This window comes from Halichoeres trimaculatus, unplaced genomic scaffold, assembly GCF_033239565.1.
Source record: "Halichoeres trimaculatus isolate MK-OKI-2021-1 unplaced genomic scaffold, fHalTri1.1 fHalTri1_scaffold_1, whole genome shotgun sequence".
NCBI lineage: Eukaryota > Metazoa > Chordata > Actinopteri > Labriformes > Labridae > Halichoeres > Halichoeres trimaculatus.
Window position 1 is genome coordinate 28,289,640 of NW_027437179.1, and position 19,319 is coordinate 28,308,958.

General features: G+C 38.1%; 3 protein-coding genes across 6 annotated transcripts; 1 reads left to right on the plus strand and 2 right to left on the minus strand.

The window, feature by feature from the left end:
- Nucleotides 1-277: 277 nt before the first annotated feature.
- On the minus strand, nt 278-4,180 carry nprl2 (NPR2 like, GATOR1 complex subunit). The gene is made up of 11 exons (XM_074674130.1): nt 3,758-4,180; nt 3,133-3,224; nt 2,850-3,018; nt 2,643-2,751; nt 2,249-2,385; nt 2,045-2,142; nt 1,690-1,726; nt 1,126-1,219; nt 925-1,042; nt 684-826; nt 278-594 (listed from the first exon to the last, which is right to left on the minus strand). Exons 1-11 carry the CDS (start codon nt 3,833-3,835, stop codon nt 527-529), a joined length of 1,143 nt encoding a protein of 380 aa, XP_074530231.1. The 5' UTR covers nt 3,836-4,180; the 3' UTR covers nt 278-526.
- A 407-nt stretch (nt 4,181-4,587) lies between these two features.
- On the plus strand, nt 4,588-12,780 carry hemk1 (HemK methyltransferase family member 1). 3 transcript variants are annotated; one of them, XM_074697768.1, is made up of 11 exons: nt 4,588-4,893; nt 6,577-6,750; nt 6,860-6,951; nt 7,030-7,123; nt 7,215-7,352; nt 9,168-9,232; nt 9,329-9,378; nt 9,454-9,559; nt 11,168-11,263; nt 11,661-11,771; nt 12,014-12,774. In XM_074697768.1, the coding sequence occupies exons 1-11, from the start codon at nt 4,846-4,848 to the stop codon at nt 12,075-12,077; spliced, it is 1,038 nt and encodes a 345-aa protein (XP_074553869.1). In that variant the 5' UTR covers nt 4,588-4,845; the 3' UTR covers nt 12,078-12,774. The 3 variants fall into 3 exon arrangements, with proteins under 3 accessions (XP_074553869.1, XP_074553956.1, XP_074554046.1); XM_074697855.1 differs by lacking the exon at nt 6,577-6,750 and having other exon boundaries at nt 12,014-12,780; XM_074697945.1 differs by lacking the exons at nt 6,577-6,750; nt 6,860-6,951 and having other exon boundaries at nt 12,014-12,780.
- A 96-nt stretch (nt 12,781-12,876) lies between these two features.
- On the minus strand, nt 12,877-15,346 carry cisha (cytokine inducible SH2-containing protein a). 2 transcript variants are annotated; one of them, XM_074698154.1, is made up of 4 exons: nt 15,026-15,346; nt 14,648-14,709; nt 13,865-14,028; nt 12,877-13,651 (listed from the first exon to the last, which is right to left on the minus strand). In XM_074698154.1, exons 2-4 carry the CDS (start codon nt 14,665-14,667, stop codon nt 13,161-13,163), a joined length of 675 nt encoding a protein of 224 aa, XP_074554255.1. In that variant the 5' UTR covers nt 14,668-14,709; nt 15,026-15,346; the 3' UTR covers nt 12,877-13,160. The 2 variants fall into 2 exon arrangements, with proteins under 2 accessions (XP_074554255.1, XP_074554173.1); XM_074698072.1 differs by having other exon boundaries at nt 14,931-15,346.
- Between the last annotated feature and the right edge of the window lie 3,973 nt (nt 15,347-19,319).

Genomic DNA, 19,319 nt, shown 5'->3' on the forward strand with positions numbered 1-19,319 from the left:
TGTCAATGGGTAACTGATATATAAAGAAAATAAATCTTACCCTACAAAGAAACAAGAAAAGGGGGAAACTACTGAATACAAAAAAAAATAAACTTTTTATTTAAAGTATGTAAGAATGGTTCTTTTGAAATTTAGTATAAGTTTTAGACTATTCCATGAAATCTGAAGTTTACTTTCTGGATGTCCACAAAATAACAGCTTTGAAAAGTTTATTATTTTTTTTTCTAAGTTTTGAGTTTTCTTTGGTTGGAACAATGTTCCATAAAAAAAACTGTCACACTGTAATATAATCTGTTTTATTAATTAAATTTCCTTTGTACAATATTACTAAACTTCAACGTCGGTGTTCGACCTTGAGAAAATGTCACAATGATGAGGAGAGGGAAATTTCAAAAATCAACCATAAAAGTAAGAAAATACTGCTTCTGTTTCCAGTGTTATTTTTCTCATTGAAGGCATCTTTGGCTGAGGCATCTCTATCATATTCAGCCCGATTGCTCGTGCTTATTTTTGAGTTTATGTCACATCACTTCCAGCACACCACAATGTTAGGATCATTTTCCAAACGTTCATCCAGCTCTGCGTAACTCATCCCTGTGAAGTGATGAAAACAAAAACTGACTTAATATTTAGCAGATCTTTAGATTCAAACTGAAAGCAGAGAAAGATCTCAAAGAACCTGCCTGTTTTACAGCAGATCTCGTCATAACTGTGACAGCCGGTGTACAATCTGGGCGGCCTGCTTCGCTCATCACGGATGACTTTCACAGGATATTTCTGCAGCCGTCGAATCAGACTCTTCATCAGTCCAAATTGGATCAGCCTCCTGAAGGACAACACATAAAAAAGGTAACTGTCGCTCTGATTGGACTTCTCGAGAGCTCCTAAGTCTTCTCAGGAAACGATAAGATGCTTGATGCTCACCTCTCATCAACCCTCTGTAGCTGCTGAGAGTAGCGTGCACAAAGGTCTCGCACTGTGGTTCCTGGACTCAGACCACAGTAGAGCTGGAAAACATCCCTGAGACTGGCACGCTTCTGACCTGACACAACAAGTCAATAATGAGAGAAACCCAAAGCTCAAAAAACACAACACATGTAAGCAACAACAGTCACCCCTGTTTACCCTGCTTAGTGACATAACTCAGGCACTCCTCCTGAATGGACTTGTCATCGATGAGGTTCTGGACTTTGGGGGTGGTGCAGTAAACATTAGAATACTGGAGAGAGGAAGAAAGACACATGCTGATAAAAATACTGAAAAAGCCCTTCCAATAAAAATGGCAGACAATTGAAAAATAAAGTTAAAACATTTGAAGACATTTTCAGATTTGAGTCATTACATCCTGGGATTTAAGGTAACACATTTGAAATCATTTGGATTTAATTCTTACAACTTCCATTTTTAAATATAAAGGGAGTTCTTCACTTCTTACAATTCAAACAAAAGCTGTAGATGTAGATGATGATGTGCCTAATGTGATATTTTATTTTATTTTTTACCAACTATTACTTTATTATTCAAATTTTTACAGTATTTCTTTCTGATAATCAAACCTTTTGAAACATAAAATGCCCTTATGAATCTTTTTTTTTTGTTTCTCAATAGCATTGTGGCTCTCATATAACAAAACAAGCAGGAGATGAATAGGCAGCTTAAGTCGAGTGTTTTTGGGGAGTGAGTTTGTACCTGGTATATTGACACCAAAGTCACAACTTCATAGTACCTGTGAAGAGAGCGATTTCCAAATTTGTATTTATTTATTTATTACAAAATAAAAGCCTAACAATGCCGAAATGCAACACACTAGCCCAGTCATGACTTGCACATAATTCTGAGAAATTTTTAAATGGATATTTGATAAACATTTAAGTTTTACCATCAGCAGCACAAAACAACAGGAGACTGGTTTATCAGGACATGTTTGTGTGGGTAAACACACAGTTATACAGGCATGCTGGTCTGCAGTACACCGAACACAACAGATGAGGGTATTATGACGCACATCAGCCTGTCCTGGTCTGTGTTGCCTTTTTGTACTCACAGTAGATTCTGCACAGCAATGCGAACAAGATTGAGCTCAACGTCTGCTTCAGCAGAGATCTTCTGAATGTGTCTAAATCCATCGATATAGGGTAGGATCTGCATTAAACAAAACAACATTAATGAGTTCCTGGGAACTTAATTGGTTAAAGCAATCACAAACTCTTGTGCCACATAAAACTCGGAGTGCTGCTACAAGGCCAACCTGTTGAGTTGTAAGATCCCACTGGGACTTGATGAAATGTTCTTTGCATTGTGTGAAGACAGGGACGTCATACTCCTGCACTATTGGAGGGTCTTTTCTTAGCTGGATCAGCTTTAAGTGGATGGTGTTTGACTCATCTGGACACAACAGAAGAACACAGAAAGAAACATTAAAAACAAAAATCAAAAAATGACTCAACCTTTAGTTCAGAATGACTGTTTGCACTTGATGATTATCGATACTTTCAAACTACTGCTTGAACACAATGAAAAGTATCTAGCAGCATCTTTCTATTGATGAATAAGTTTCTTCTTCAGTGTTTTGAGTTAACTAACCAGATGTGTCTGTGCCCCATAGAAAACTGAATTATACACACTTGAATACATAAACATACCTATGGGCAGGGTGCAGGCTCCAGTGGCGTTGAGATCTTCTAACAAGGTTGACATTATTGGCAAAAGTTTTTGCTTGCTCTCCTCGTTGGATATGAAGCCACTCTCCAGCTGCAACACAACCAGAGCAAAAAATGATTCAGGATAATCTCTGAAAACTGTACAGAAATGTGTCAAATGCAGAACTGTGGAAGCATATTTTTCTCTACCTCCAGAGTGGTAAGATATCCAGACAGCTTCTTCACAATTGGCTCCAGTGCACAGGTGTTGGTTTGGGCATCACAAACCAGACCAAGGTTGAACAGGAGGGCATTTCTGCTGTACTTTTTATGTTCAATACACACAGGACATCCAATTAACTTTTTCCCCATGGCAGTGCTGTAAGAATCATCAAGAGCAAAAAGAAAAGTTTGTTACAAAAAAAGACTGTGCCACCTTGATATATTTGCAGAGATCCAAAGGGAGCAAGAAGAGGGGTGTTTGATTACATACACTGTTATTAATTTGTTTTGCAGTTCTGGCTTAGTGATGATGTAAACTTGAACTGTGTCAAACAGCTCTCGTGATATATATTCCTCTGGGACCTATTGAAAGATGAAGAATTGAAAGAACAGAACACACGTGTTAGAATAGACAACAAAAATCCCAAATAAACAAAAGAAGATTAAAAAACTGCTTAACTTTTAAAATAACAGGTTTACTATTATGACTGCTGTATAAGTTTTAAGCACACTTTTCCAAATATATGATAAATTAAATCACGTGGTAAAGTTTCTACTTTAAGTGCCTAATATGATCCTTTGATACTTTCCTTAACTAACTGACCACTAACTTACCTCTTCCTTATGGATAAAGCTAAGAAAGATGCACTGTTACTAGTGATACTTTCTAGGAACTCCACGTGTTCCTTTGTTAAAATTTAAAAACAAAAAACTCAATTCACAAGTAATTAACTACTTCAGGTGTCTTGATATCATTACTTTCAATTGTTTAGATTAATTATCCAGTAAAGTTAGTTTTTGAGGTAACATGTATGAAAGTTTGGTTATTTAGAGACCATTCTCTGAAACAATGTTCAGAGTTTTCACCGATTTCGCACAAACAACTGCACGCTTACCTGATATGTTATTTTTGGACCCAGGGTGGGGTGAAACTCACTGAAAAAGATACATTCTATGCGGTTTGACATGCCCATCACACACTTGTTTGTAGGAGCACTCCTCTCCTCGAAATATAACTATAAATATGGACAAAATACAAGCTTTAACCAAACCCTCACAGCTATCAAATATAATTTACTTGTCTACACTGCTATTTAGCAGCTGCAGCTAGCTGTCAGCTTCCAGTTTTAACGTTTGAAGAAAGGCTCATAACTATCTCAGGAATAAACCTAACAGGGCTGTCGTTCAGACTATGTCCCAGCAAATGTGGTGTCTCTGTATAAAAAAAATAATGATTTAAAGCTCTTTAAATATTCCCAATAAGTCTCCAATACTCGTTGCATTCAGGCAGGAGACCTGAGAACAACAATAATGACGGCTTCATGAGCACCTCGTAAGTTACAGAATCATAACCGGAAGTCTTACACTGTCCAGTTAGTTGAGTTAACAATTAAAGATCGTTATAACATTTTTTTGTGAAATATCTTACCAAATAACTCTGATACACTTTTTGAAACATGGCCGGTTTGGGGATTTAGGAAAGGAGTAAATTTAGACAAAACTGGGGCACAAAACCAGCTTATCTTGGTGAGCCGGGAATTAAAAAGATGACGTTGTGAATTTCAATTATGTCACCACTAGCTAACACAATTTTCTTTGTCTAGGATATCTTATTTTTAGAAACATTCCGGCTAGATTTGATTTTCTCCGTGGTTTATACTCTGATTTACTTTTTACTCAGTAGTACCTAAAGGCAACACTACTCATCAGGGTCAGTGCTGCGCAGTATGCGGCCGCGCACGAGACGTTCATCATATCAGAGGACGTCTGCGGCGCCATGTGTAAGGAAGTACTGTCAACAATGTGCACCAGTGTGCTATCCTATCACAGAAAATGTCCTTTAATGAGCACATAGGGTCTAACGGTGGCCTGAACGTTTATATATAGGACAAGTGAATACCAGAGAGATGCAACGGGAGAAAATGACGGCAACATGAGCTGAAAATGTAAATGCGATGCAGGGAAGTATCTGCTAAGATCAACCATGTGGACAAGATCACCGAGTTTAGGATTCAGGAGTTTTGGAATAAAGGTAACTCGGATACATTAACTCAAACTCCAAAGTCATACAAATTTAAACACCATGACTTTACTTCCCAGTGAGAGCGGCATTACTGCTCAAAGTAGCTGTGGCATTTCGCTTATTTATAGTTTCTTTCTTTTCATTAAAGTTTCACATGGAGGGACTAAATGAATCAGCCTTATGGAAATGATCCCCGACACAACCAATAGTCTGACTTCTTACTCTGATTATACCACTGAAATAAAATGAAAGGAGGGGATACATCGGCTGAAAATGAGATACAAAAGTGCAGTGGGATATGGCGAAATAAGGATAATATGTAAGGTAATTATGTGAGGAAAATGGTCAAAAAACAAGCAGAAATAACCAATGTCTAAAAATCTCTCAGTTCCTTCTCTGTCTCTCTCTGTCACAATTTCTAACACTAAATACTCTATCTGTGAAGTGCTTATTTTTTATAGTCTGCAATGCGTCTGTTTTGACATAAATTTGGTACTAATAATAGATTAGCATCCAAAACAATAGGTCATCTTGCAATTACAGATAACATTCAGGGGTGCAAAATATTGTTTTTTTTCTTTCCAATATCCTGATATATAGTCAACTATCAATACCGATATTTTTTACTGCACACCTAATTGCAGAGATCATCAACTCTCTTCTGTATTGGAAGTCGCATATAGTGCATATGCTCATTTAATTTGTTATGTAATATTAATTTCCTGTGCAAAATAAGGAAAACACATAATACTTAAAACGGCATATTTATCACACCGTTCCTCAAACAAAGGAATACAAAAGAGATACATCAATCTGGAAAATGGATTCTCTCCCTGAGTCAGTCATAAAAATACCCACAACCAGGGCAATTTTGTCCATTTTCACAATTGACATTAGAAGTACACATAACCTATGCTCACAGGGAAAATGTGAGAAGTGAAATTCTCTTCAACCTCTTGATTGTAAATGTGCCTAAATTAGTCAGCTATATGTACCTTACATACTACTGCTTCTATTAAAATTTAACTCAAAACAGGAGCCAGATATGTGACTGTTAAATCTGCTCCATGCAAAATAACAAAAGTGCAAAAAATATATGCAGCTTCATTCCCTTATCAAAGTAAAGATAAACAGGTGAGCCTTGTCTACACTGCACAGTTCTATGAGCTACAAACAATGTGCAACAGAGGTAATGTGCTCTGCAAACCATAAAAAGGCACAAAACATTAGCAGCAGCTTTAAGGTCATCCCCAAGGTCAGGCATTTAATCAAGTAAGCAGCAGTCCATTATTTTATTAGTTACTTATGTTGATCAATTTTATCGACTAATATCGGCGTGTTGGTCAATATCCGACATTCAATTTTAGAGCCAATATCACTCGATACTGATAACATGCTAATAATATTGTACATCCCTAATAACTTGATGTCATCTGACAACTACTTACGTTGCAAAAACAATGATATGGAGACTTTTTTTACTTCCCTGCTGGAGGGAAAGTGAGAGCTGATGAATCTCTAGACTTCAGTCTTGAGAGTCATCTGTCACTTGCATTTAAGGTTTGAGCTGAAATTGAATTTTTCAGAGATAATTAAAGGGAGAAAATAGAAGGACGTTTTGAAAGCCATGGCTACAGTGCATAATGATGTAACACTTTTATTTTCGAACTCAATCAACTGAAATGCATCCAGGGAATTTTAGGGTCCCATGCAGTACGGAGATGCAGCACCCCAGCTTTACCAACAGGCAGAATCACTGCACTCCAGGCAGCAGACTTATGGAGGAGACACTTCGAAGAATTGGGTGTGATGGAGCCCGAACACTCTAGCAATTACATAATTGCTTTTGTTCTCGGGGCTAAAACTGTGAGTTTAAGTCTGCAGAGTCTGTTCTTCATTGCCTAAGGTAACATCTGAATACTCTTCCCCATATTAACCATCTGTTCCTCTTCTTACATGGTCTATTTTTAACCAGATTGAAAGTCTAGAGCGGGGGAAGTTAACGGAGTTTCTCAGCCAAGAAAAAACTGAGCAGATGTGGAAGCTCTGCACCAGACGTCTGTCTAGGTAGAAAGTTTCCCCATATAAACATGCACTCATGCAATGTTTGTTTAATGAAAACTCATACGTGATTGTGTGTTGCAGAATGCCAGTGCAGTATGTGATTGAGGAGTGGGACTTCAGAGATCTGACTCTGAAGATGAGACCTCCCGTGTTCATACCAAGACCTGAAACTGAGGTTGAAGAAAAGCAGAGCACATATTCAGTTTACAGATGAATCCTAAAAATCTGTCTCATATAACCAGAGCAGCGTTTGTGTGTTGATGCAGGAGCTGGTAGAACTCGTGCTTACTGACTTGGAGGGGAAGTCAGGGAAAGACGTGGGGGATGATGCCCAGCTTACATGCTTGGAGGTGGGATGTGGCTCTGGTGCGATTTCTCTAAGTCTGTTGAAGAGTCTTCCCCAGGTGAGAAATTACTGGCTTTACATGTTTTTCCCACTTTCTGTTGGTTCAATTCCAGGATGAAATAAATCAGTAACTGATTGGTGTGTTTCCATTAACTTTGGTAGACATTTGTCATTTCTGCTGGCTTTGTTAACATACTTTTTCCGATGTACTAACCTGTTCACTAAAACAGTAAAGTCAAAGAGATTAGTTGACACCAGAGCATGAGAATTTATGCTAACATTTTGAATTGCAATGCATTTAGGGATTGCTGCGAGAGTGATGGTGATAAATTGTAGTGCTGAGATTTCTGTGCTTTCTACGAAATGAATGAATCTGATGATCCTGTGACAATTCATCTGGACCGGTAGCTGCAAACTTATGGCACTCCCATATGCTTTAGCTGCTTCATGTTGAGCCATAAAAGAAAGTGTTTGTATGCTAACATAATGGAGGGAGGAGAAGCACTCAGACCATTTTGTATTGCATCTAGAATATTATTTATTTAGATGTTGTTTTGTTCCTGTTCTGTTATTCCTTGTTAAAACTGGGGCCTTTTTTCCACAATGCAAGACTGCACCAGCTTCTATAATTACTGTTTACCATATTCACATGGTGGCCATCAGACACAAATTATTTTGAGGTTTTATTTCATTGTATAAGATCCATCCACTGTGTTCATCGGTGATACAAGAGTGCGTAATCAAACAAATTTTTAAAGTCTCACTGGTTCAGATTATTCAACAGATGAGGAGTATTATGCCACATATGTGAAGACAGCATATTTTCTTATAGTTACCAATCATTCAAACAATTTTGCTAACAGTTAGCTAGACAACTTAGCCTGTCAGTTAGCTTACATCAGCTAGCGTTAGCTAGCATTTGAACAAAATTTCACCAACTGTTAACTACATTGAAACAATATGCTTTCTTACAGATAGCTAACATGTAACAAATCATTTTGCTGAAACGTTTTAGCTAACATTATAAAAGCATCTTCCTAACATTTGGCTAACATTTAAACAGAATTTTGATAAAAGTTTTTGATAAAATTAAAAAAAATGTAATAATAGTTGGCTAACATTAGTACTGTGCTTTACTTATATCTACCTTACATTAAAACAACATTATGCTGACTGGAAGCTAACATTGAAACATCATTTTTCTAATGATAGCTAATAATGCTAAACTTTTCTTATAGTTAACTTACACTTATACAACATCATCAGTGCTCATCAGTTAACTTTCAGTAAAACTACACTCTGAAACCATTTTGCTATCAGTTTGCTAACATTGAAACAGCAGTTAGCTAATAATTCTATGATGACAGTTAGCTAATTGTCAAACATAATTTGCTCAATAGTTAGCCAGCATTTTACAGCTAATTTGTCTCTCTGCCACATTCTAGCCAACATTTTGAAAAATAGGGCATAGTGTAGCTAAAAGCAAATAACATGAAATAGCTTGATGTATCACTAATGAAGAGTCTTTGACATTTTTTTTCACCAAAATAAGCTAATGTCAAAGATTGTTGGCTCATAGCTGTACAGTTAGTGTGATTTTCAACTTCCTCACATTATAAGCTATAAACTTGTAAGTATTTAGAGTCTGATCAGACTAATACTGTGCCTTTTAGCAGTAATGTTGGCTTTGTAATAGCAAAAATGGCCATGTGTCAAGTTTGAGACTTCAAAGCTGGGTGTACTTGGAAAAAAGCAGCTGTTTAAATTTCTCAACTTCCTAAATCAGTTAAATACTTAATAACAGACAATTGTTTTTCTCCTAGAGATTTGCACACACTGTTATGAAATCATGTGTTCCCGTTTGTTTCACCAGCTTAAAGCCATTGCCGTGGATCAAAGCCAGGATGCCATAGCTTTAACGAGACAGAATGCAATTAGGTAATTTTGGAAGTTGTTAAAACTCTTTTTAGTTTACTGCTGTTGTTTGGGGTGATAAGTAAAGAATTATGTCTGATTATTTTTTTGTCTGCACAGGTTGGGACTTCAGGGCAGATTACAGGTATATCACATAGATGTAATGAAAGGTAAGTGGACACACTGCATTGTACTTGTTAACTGGACACACTTAAACATGCTGACGGTACAAACATATTTTTCAGATGCTGAAGCTATGTTGAGCCTCTGTAACCCTGTGTCAGCTCTAGTCAGTAACCCTCCTTACCTGTTCTCAGAAGATATGATGACGCTGCATCCTGAGATATACAGGTGACTCAATCACATTCAGCCTCTCTGAAAGAAATACAGGTTGATAATTGCAGCCTTTTATTTCACTAAAGTTCAACCTGTGAATTAACTAGTGATACACCATCCAAAAGATAATGGCATTAGATAGTAGATAAAATAAATTGTAGATTAAAAATAAAATCTAAAATGAAACTTTTGTTTCTTGAATATTAAATGATATTTTTGCTGTATTATGTAACTGTTTTTGAAGAGGGGAAAAATGGAGCACACTCACTTAAGAGACAGCTAGTGTATTTAATTTTTCATCAGTGATGTAACTCAGATTCGTCAGTTGTATAAACATTTAATGAAAGATGGGTGATGAAATGAACAGGAGTTATGTAATAGGCACTTATCTAATATTGAAATGAAAGAAGTTATGAAGTGCTCTGCAAGTTCATTCACATTGGATTCAGAATGTGTAAAGACAGTTCATCTTGTAGTACTGCAATCAGCCGCAACCAAAGATAAAAGTCTTGAATCATTGTTTTTAATTTTTGAGAAGATAATATGGAAGAATTATATTATATTGTATTATATTATATTATATTATATTATATTATATTATATTATATTATATTATATTGTATTATATTATATTATATTATATTATATTATATTATATTATATTATATAAGCCCTTATATTTCACACCTATACACAACACACAGTGCTATTCTATTCACACACTGCTGTTGCAGCCACCAGGGACAATTTTGGGTAGTGTCATACTTGACATGTAGGCATGTGGACAGCAGACTCTGGGATTGAACCCCCAACTCTCTAATGAGAGAAAACCAACACTACCAGTGAGCCACAGTTGCATAACAAAAGAACACGGTCACTACTCAGCAGTTTCATGCCTGTGGGATTGAAAAGCTAATACAAAGGGAAAAAATAGTTCCAAGGTTTTTGTTCCATAGTCAAGAGCTGTTAAGCGTATTAAGCAGGCAAGCTGTTCACAGACTATAATTTGATTTAGCTACTTCCTTATTTATTTGAAACGACAAAGTAAATTCTCCCATATTAGTTCAACAATGTTAAAATGTTTCCAGGACAAGTGACATTTACTGAGTGAAAGTAAAATCAGCAAAGGCTGGCCATATCTGATTCATTAGCCACACATTGCTAAAACCAACTCTCCAGCTTTGGCTGTGGAGCACCAACTGTTTATTTAGCTTGCCAGATGCTTTTTTGAAGACAACATCACTATTTCCCTTGTTAGAGTTCTTTATGGTGTTAGAAAACTTTGTGTGCTAGAAGAAATGCTTTTGTAGTATCTAATATTGGTTGCATTTTAATAACTTCTTTTTATTTGTAGCAATGCATAAATGATTACTAATCTGCCTCAAAACAATTTTATTTACTATTTTAGTATCACTTTTTTAAGGGGGTTTAAAAATTTTCAAATTGTTGTATTAAAATTCATCACAAAACATCAACCATACTGAATTAAACATTAGTTTGAAATCATATACCTGAATATGAAAAAAAGAATGTGCATTAGGGTTCTCTGAAAATATTTTTGTAACTATGTAAAATGGAAAAGATTTAGTTTTCAAATTTTAACATGAATACCTGTCTGTCCAGGTTTGAAGACCACGCTGCTCTGGATGGAGGTGAAGATGGCCTAAAAGTGATCAAACAGATTTTGACTCTGGCTCCTCAGATTCTATCAAATCACGGGTGAGAAACCCCTCAGCTCCACACACACACACACACACACACACACACACACACACACACACACACACACACACACACACACACACACACACACACACACACACACTCTCACACACACACACACTCTCACACACACACACACACTCTCTCACACACACACACACACACACACCTGGGTTTAATTCCTAACGGCGGCAACGGCAGCTTGTCATAGGAACAGCATGTTCTCAAAAACACAGTATCATGTTTCCTTTTTAATGAGTTAAGCTTTAAAAGACTTCAAGTGAAAAAAGTTCTAGACATGAGCCACTGCCCTCACCTCAAAATTACCTCTGATAACCCTGTCCTGCTGACAATAACATTTTTTATCTTCTGTTTTTTTTTTTGTGAATAACAGGCGTGTTTACTTGGAGGTAGATCCCAGACACCCCCTGCTAATTCAGCAGTGGTTGAAAGCAAACATGGTAGAAATGCATTATGTGAAGACGCAGCAGGACATCAGCGGCAGGTCTGAGAAGAGAACGTCTTTGCTTCTGTTTGATCATTGCTTTTTTTTTTTTAATTTGCTGTAATTTGGTATTAAAGTTATACCTATGCTGATCTGCTAGATACTGCACTGTGATTAAAAGACCTACACTTCTCAATTCAGTTAGAAAGTAAAGCTGCAAACATCCTGAATTTCTATTCTTATACTGTAATTTGAAACTTTAACTTAATCCCAATGTATAACAATTATTTTGCATTTCTTAGGCCAAGATTCTGCATCCTTCAGAAAGGCAAGTCAAACAAGGACCACAAGCCTGATCTGGATTGAGAAACTGAGATCCTATTACGCTGGCTTTAACCCAGGTTGCCACGGCCTTGGCTCCCCCACCCTCCTTGAGCCACTGAGCATGCACTCGCACTGATTCTCTCACTCAGAAGGCCCAATTTGCGGAAGCTGTAATGATTTACACATCACTGCTGCACTTTTAATCCACTAACATTTGTGAACACATCCTGCTGCATGATAAAAAAATCTGTGCGAGATGGCTAAAAAGCAAGCTCAAAGCTGAAGGTAATTACCGAGGCTTTTCTTAGAACCCTCCCTCCCAGAATCTCTCCCTCCTCCTGGGAAGCACTCAGTAGTTCTGTGAATCCACTGATGAACGGTCCTCCCCTTCACTTGTCCACTGGCTGACTCAGATGCGGGTTGTGTATGCATTGTTGAGCAAAAAAACACACAATGTGGCCTTCAGTTCGTCACACAGTCTACTTAAAAGCCACACAATCTTTGTGTTTCAAAGGTGATTAAAGGCACAAATGTTTCGTAACAAAGTGTCACAAGAGCAGCAGTCATGTGCTGGTTAGTAATGATGATTGTGACAGATTTTCTCTAAACCCCATGAGGAATACTGCTGTTTTAAACCACGCAAAAAGAGGGTATAAGACACAGAAAGTGAGACTCCAAACTGTTATTTTAATAGAAAATGTACACATGTAAAAGGTAGAAAAAATGTCTTACTGAGAAAAATAAAATGGTGTAAAAGATGTCTCTCTGAATGGATTCAGTGTACTTGTTATAACAGCATGTACAGCTCAAACTGGTGAGTGTCAGACGGATATGGGTTATTTCCACATTCATATCAAAGTAAGTGAAGATTACAGTACTTAGGTTTGCCTAATTGTCTTCTTCCTCCGGGGCAATTTGCAAAACAATTAAGTCTGAAACCAGGCACAACAGTATTAACCGAATTCGTACATTTTTTTTTGTTAGCAAAAAGACGTGACCCTGTGTCCAGTATTTCCATTACTGGCCTCCAACTGCTGGAGCAGCAGAATCACTCACAGGCACAACAGACCTGTGTGACAGTTTATTTCCTGAAAGTCAGTCAGAATAAAGGACCCAAGGGACCCCTCATACTTTGAAGGGATAGTCCTGTATGTAACGCAGCAGAGGCCTGGGGAGTGGTAGCTGTTCATGGCAGTCGGTGTGCCTGTTAATGGTGAGGCGGGTGAGGTGTTGTAGTGACGGGAGACTCTGTGGCTTGTATACAGCCCGCTTCAGTTTTAACACCACAGAAGTATCCTGAAGTGTCTGTTGTTTTAAAGGAGCCTGCTCCTCTACCTTGCCTTCCTCAGCTTTCCTCTGTGGTCCCATGTAGTGCTGCACCAGGCTGGGCACATTGGGGAATGACGAAAGGTTGGGACGGGCCGGTGAGCTAGAGTCCAGGAGGAACTGGGCGCCGCTGTACTGGATCCGTATACTGGTGGGGCCCCGTGCAGTCCTGACTGACAGGGTGAGCATGTACAGAGGGTGACTGCTGTCCCGTACCAAAAAGGCTCCCTCGGATGCCTCCTGAAGTGCAGCGTGGGCCTGAGATGCAGTAATAGCTCCCCAGTACCATCCTACACACACAGATTCCTAAAGATTAGTCACTGAGCAGCTACTGCTGCTCTTTCCACTTCCTTCTGTATTGCTTCGCTTTTAACAAACCACACTTAGTAATGAAGCTGAGTCTCTGAGAACAGAGAACAAAATGTGCAAAGCCAGGCCCTAGACAGTTTGTGGACTTATTTGGCCTTAATTTTGTTGACTCTGGTGTGTTTTTTGGACCATACCTGAATTTTCCAGATAGCAGAAGTTGCTGGCTATCGCCCTGAGGTCCTTTGTGGGGTCCCAGAGTGGAGGGGTGCTTTGAAGGCAAGGGGTGGAAGGTACGGTTCCAGCCCGCATGCCCCGCGGGGCTTCAGTGGATGGAGCAGCGGGCAGAGGAGCTCGGGGCCTAAGATGATATGGGAAATATATTAGAAATTACATTAAAAAATGAACACAATAAAAACAATACTGCTGGCTTTGGTGTTTCATGCTAATGCAGGAAGCTGAATCATTTATTATTAGTAGATTAGTAGATGTATACAGCTAGTTTTCTAGCAATAAAATAGGAAATGAATCCACTATTTAAAACTTAACCAAAAAGCTGAAAAGAACTTATTACTGGTTTAAAAACTTTTTAAAGAGATTATTCTAAATTTAAGTTAGATGTTGTTATAGGCTACCTTCTTATGCTTGTTAGTTGTTTGTTATTAGCAGTCAGGGCCAAAACACTCCCCCCGCACAGAACTTAAATCTCTGTCATACTCTTCCTATTACTCTGAGATTAAATGAAAATGTACAGTATGATTTTAACTCTAAAACACGTCATAAAAAGGCCTTCTCCAGGGTTTACAACTTGTAGAGCAGGTATTTGCTTGCCATAGAAGTTGCAGCACTCAACCGTATTATTCGTGTATGATTAACACGGTTTAAAATACTCTGAATTACAAGTACTTTTTAGAGAAGAATTTTGTGTACATAACAAAGACAAGGAAGAAGAAAACAGTGACAAAGGAATCATGACTCACCCTGGTACACACAGGATCATACTACTCCTTAAAATTTCTTTAATCCGGTCAGTTTCTTCTTGCTGATGTTGTTCAGAAAATAAGACAAAACTGCGTGTGATCAAAAATCATCCAGTTAAAAAAATAGGTTTAAATCAGAAACGATGTAACAAGTCTGTTTATAATAATCGATGTACAAACGAGGAAGAGCTCCGCGTTTCCGAACAGGATCGGATGTCCCTGTACTTTCAAAATGAACACTGTGTTAAAAACGCAAACGGAATAACTTAAAGTAAAGGAAAACCTTTGTAACAGCAGCGGTTTGGAGTGTGTTGTAGCCAGAGTGAGATCCAAATGTGTGGAGGACAGAGTGTAAAGGCTTGGCTTTTTTAAATTTACCGTTTCCTAGAAGTCTATTCTGAGAACTCTTCACAGCACCGGCGGCTCTGACGTCACGCCGAACGCACCAACTCCTATTCCGCATCAACCGCTGCAGTTCGTGTCGCTTCGTGACAGCCAGCGTCTCCTTCATTAGCATAGCTGACTTATTTATGCCTATAAGTATGGCTTTTCTCCACAGTTATTTTCACCATTTGTTTTTATAGCACTGGTGCAGGGTTCTGTCTTGTTAGTCGGCATCTGTCCTCTCTGTTTGAACAAACAGCTCGTGCCTTCGCTGAACCGGCGCGCGCTCCCTAGAACCGCGCGGCTGCTTCTCCCTATCCGCTTTCCAGGAATAATTGCGGGGTTGACTCCGCCCCGCCGGGCGGCCCCGACAGTGCATTCATTCTGGGAATTCACCACCTCGACATTAAAGATAATAGGAATGCACACAAGCCGTTTCCAGTAATATAGATTTCCCTCGATCCATGGTGGAAAAAACACACGGCGAGAGGTTTTCTCGGAGGTTTCAGTTTGAGTTGTTGCGCTCAACAAAACAAGTTGTTATCGTGACAACAAACTACAACAAAATGCAAATGCAAGGCCAGAGTAAGTGACAATTTACCTACGTTTTATGTAACACATATCATATTGGATTTCATATGATTTGTACCTACAGTTTCATCTAAAGGAAAGAAAGCCGCGACAAAAAGTAAACTATTTCTGCACCATAGCTCTCATAGCACTTCAAGATAATCAATTCAGGAAATCGCATCAGCTGAATATCTTGGTCTTTGGAGAAGCAGAATCAGTTTCATTATTTAGTGTCATGCTGCATTATCACCATAATGATAATCAGAGGAACATCATGTCCAAAACAATTAAAGTCTGCTCAAGCCTTGAGCAATCTACCCCCCCCCCCCCCCCCCCCCCCCCCCCCACACACACACACACACACACACACACTTTACACTGCAAACAAAAAACTCATAAATCTGTTCTAGTCTGGGCCATATCCACAGGATCCTGTTGATCCCAAATAACTGAATCTCAAATTTTCCACGAAATTCACAAGTGGGATTTTTTTTATCTATTTAGAAATCTCGTGGACTTCATCCTTCCCCTCTGGTTGCAGCTGACAACACACTTATTCTGTTAGTTTAGGAAGATTAAAAACTCACACCCAAGCCCTGCCTCAAAATTGCCTTTTTTCGTTGGTGGTTATTGAATGCCATTGCTTTTGATGTGGAAATTTTCTTGGAATTGTTTCCAGTCCTAGAGAGCATAGAGGAGACAGCTTCGCCAAGTTCAAAACAGACTCCAGGGACATAAAATTTGATCCATCTGGATGTTCAATTGTGGTGACTGGAGAGAACAGTACAAGGAAGACAGAGAAGATACTGAGAATACGAAGATGAAATACAATCTGAGTCATTTAGGCCACAGAAGGTGTACTCTTTTATATATCTACACAAGGAATTTAGTATGTTCAAGTTGAAAGTTCAGAAGATTATTGTACTTACAGTGTGTTAAAATGATAAAATGATAGTTCACTCTGTTGCAGCCTCAGAGATGTTTATTTCAGACTACGTCTATGATAAAAAAAAAAGGTCAGGGGTCAGAAGCTGTCCTCTTTTATACATTTAAATAAACTACATTAAAAAAATCTGTTCTTACTTCAAAATTAATTATCAAGATATTAGTCTACATTGACAGGTTGACATAGTCTCAAACAGTATTTCTGTATGCGAAACTGAGAGGACTAAAAGACTCAGATATAGCTTCTTCCTCGGAGCCATCAGTGCCCTGAACACTCTTCATCACACGTTTATCTACAAATGTTTATCCCTTTTTGGAGCACCAGACAGAGCAGCGCTCCTAATTTCATTGTGTGCAAGTCATGTAATAACAATAGAGGCTTTCTATTTCTATTTCCATTTATCATGACTTCTTGCTCTGGTTGCAGAGGAAAACACATCTTTTACTCTTATGCATACATTTTGATGGTCTAAGTTACAGGTTTCCCCAGGGTCAGAACAAAGTCTCCTGATACTATTTACATCAGACTTTAAGACTTTAGAGTCCATCATCACCACTCTGAAGTTAACATACACGCAAACTACAGATTTGCCTTCTCTGCCGTGTGAACATGCAACAGGATTTTCATGTGGGCCAGTGTTTAGACACAATGAAGAACTGTTTTCCTCTTCCAATCTGCAGAAAAAGTGGGTATTTCCACCAAATTCTAAGAAAATCTTTAATTGCCTGGAATAGAAATCCTTGTTCATTAGCAGATCTTTGTTTTCAGGGAACAGGCCCAAAGAAAGCTGCAATGTAATCTCCCCTATAGCTGCGAAAGACATGCTTGGTTAAGATATAGAATTTGACTGTTTCAGGAATTGGCTGAAACAATATGTGAAATCTTTTACATGTGATCATGCTGAGGAAGAAAATCTCATGAGTAGGGGGTTATTAAACTTGAAATCCACAATCCGATGAGGATGTACTGATCCATCCTCAAGCCTTACCATGACATGAGTGTCCACTTCATATGTTGAATTGTTTGCGAGTTATTCAGTATGATGTCCTACAAATTGTCCTGTGGCATGTTTCGCAATTTTCGTGTTTGATTTTTTGTTGTTGTTGTTGTTGTTGTTGTATAAGTATCTGCCCCAAGACAAAGGATGACTTTTTCTATTGTGCTAATTCCTGCATATTTACTTTTTCACGTTCTGCTGGAAAGCTGATTAATATGCATTGTCCTTCTTAAATGAACGGTAATAAAACTTTAAGATAGCATAAACAATTTCACACAAGGACCGTTGTCTACTTTATATTAGCATGACTTTGATAGAAGACTAATTGCCGCATAGACTGCAACATTTGTGATGACATCACAACTTCAAGAGCAGGAAAGTTATAAACAGTGTTTCCATAAAGCAGCATAAAGTGTTCAAATATGAAAAAAAAAACTACTTTTGCACCTAAAATTACTTTTCTGCTATACTCACTCATAACCTGTGCAAATACTGGGTATAATATCGACCTCAAATATGGTATAGCTTCTATTTCACATCAAACTCATCATTTTATTTAGATATTGCGGTTCCTTAGCGGTCCACTTGAGGCTGGCTGTGAAATAACTGAAACCACGTGAAAATACACTTTACAGAAAAACTTATCTTAATAGTCTGGTTTAAAAACGTTTCATGTTTGAATCAACAATTTCTCAGGCCTCTCAATCCATACAGGAGACTATTTTTAAAAAATCATTAGTTTTGAATATATTAAGTTAACAAGTCTTTGAAAAATTGAAGAAAAGGCTGACTTGACGGACAGGGGAACAAACTTAGTGAGGAGGCTCCAATCGCACCTCAACTACACCTCTTTTGCCTCTTGATAGATCAACCGAAAGTAAGGTCAAGTCAGTGGTTACAAATAGCAGCTGCTGGACCGAATCAAAACTTTGTTTCAAAAACCAACAGGTGATATCGGCTACAGGCATGTATTATATTTCCTTGAAAGTAAGACAGCAGTTTTTTATAATGTTAAATAATGATCAGAGCACAGAAAGTAGAGCCACACCTTAAACTTTAATCTTTTAGCATTAGTCCTGTCAATTATTAGTATCCTGACATTAGCCACTGCAGTACTTGAAAATCCCATTGTACTTTGTGGCCTCAGATCTGCTGGAATGAAGTCCTTTCTCAGTAATGGTTGAGCAATACCTTACATAATTGTAAAAAGAAAAAACTAATCAGCTTAGTTTTTCTAAGTCAAGACCCTCATGACCAAATACTTGATGAAGTGACAAAGAGTGCAGCCCCACTTTTTCTGTTAGACTAGTACTTAGTACCATAGGTGCTAATCTGAAAATCAGCCTCAGTGCTGCGGCCACATCAGAGGAGGGTTGATAAGGCATGAAGTTTAAAAATTCTACACAAACTGATCTGATGCATCAAAAAGCTGTAATCAGTTATGGAAAGGCTCAGCACACAGGTCAGGACTTGTGTTGAATTGATTTCCATGCAGGTATATAAAGACAGTATGGCCTTTTGACAAGTATGAACCCAGTGCACTGGCGTGATAAGAAGGTGTTGACAACTGGAGTAGATGCCTGAATGTGCAGCTGTCGGTTTTATTTAGAATGTTGTAAATGTGAGATTTTATTATCCCATGACCATCTTAACCATGTAGAATATTTACAGACATGTGACCATGCATGCAAAAAAATCTGTACCAAGAAACATCTAATACCACAGTATAAACAAGGTTTTATTCAGAATTTCCTTCAAGTGTTCCTACAAACTTT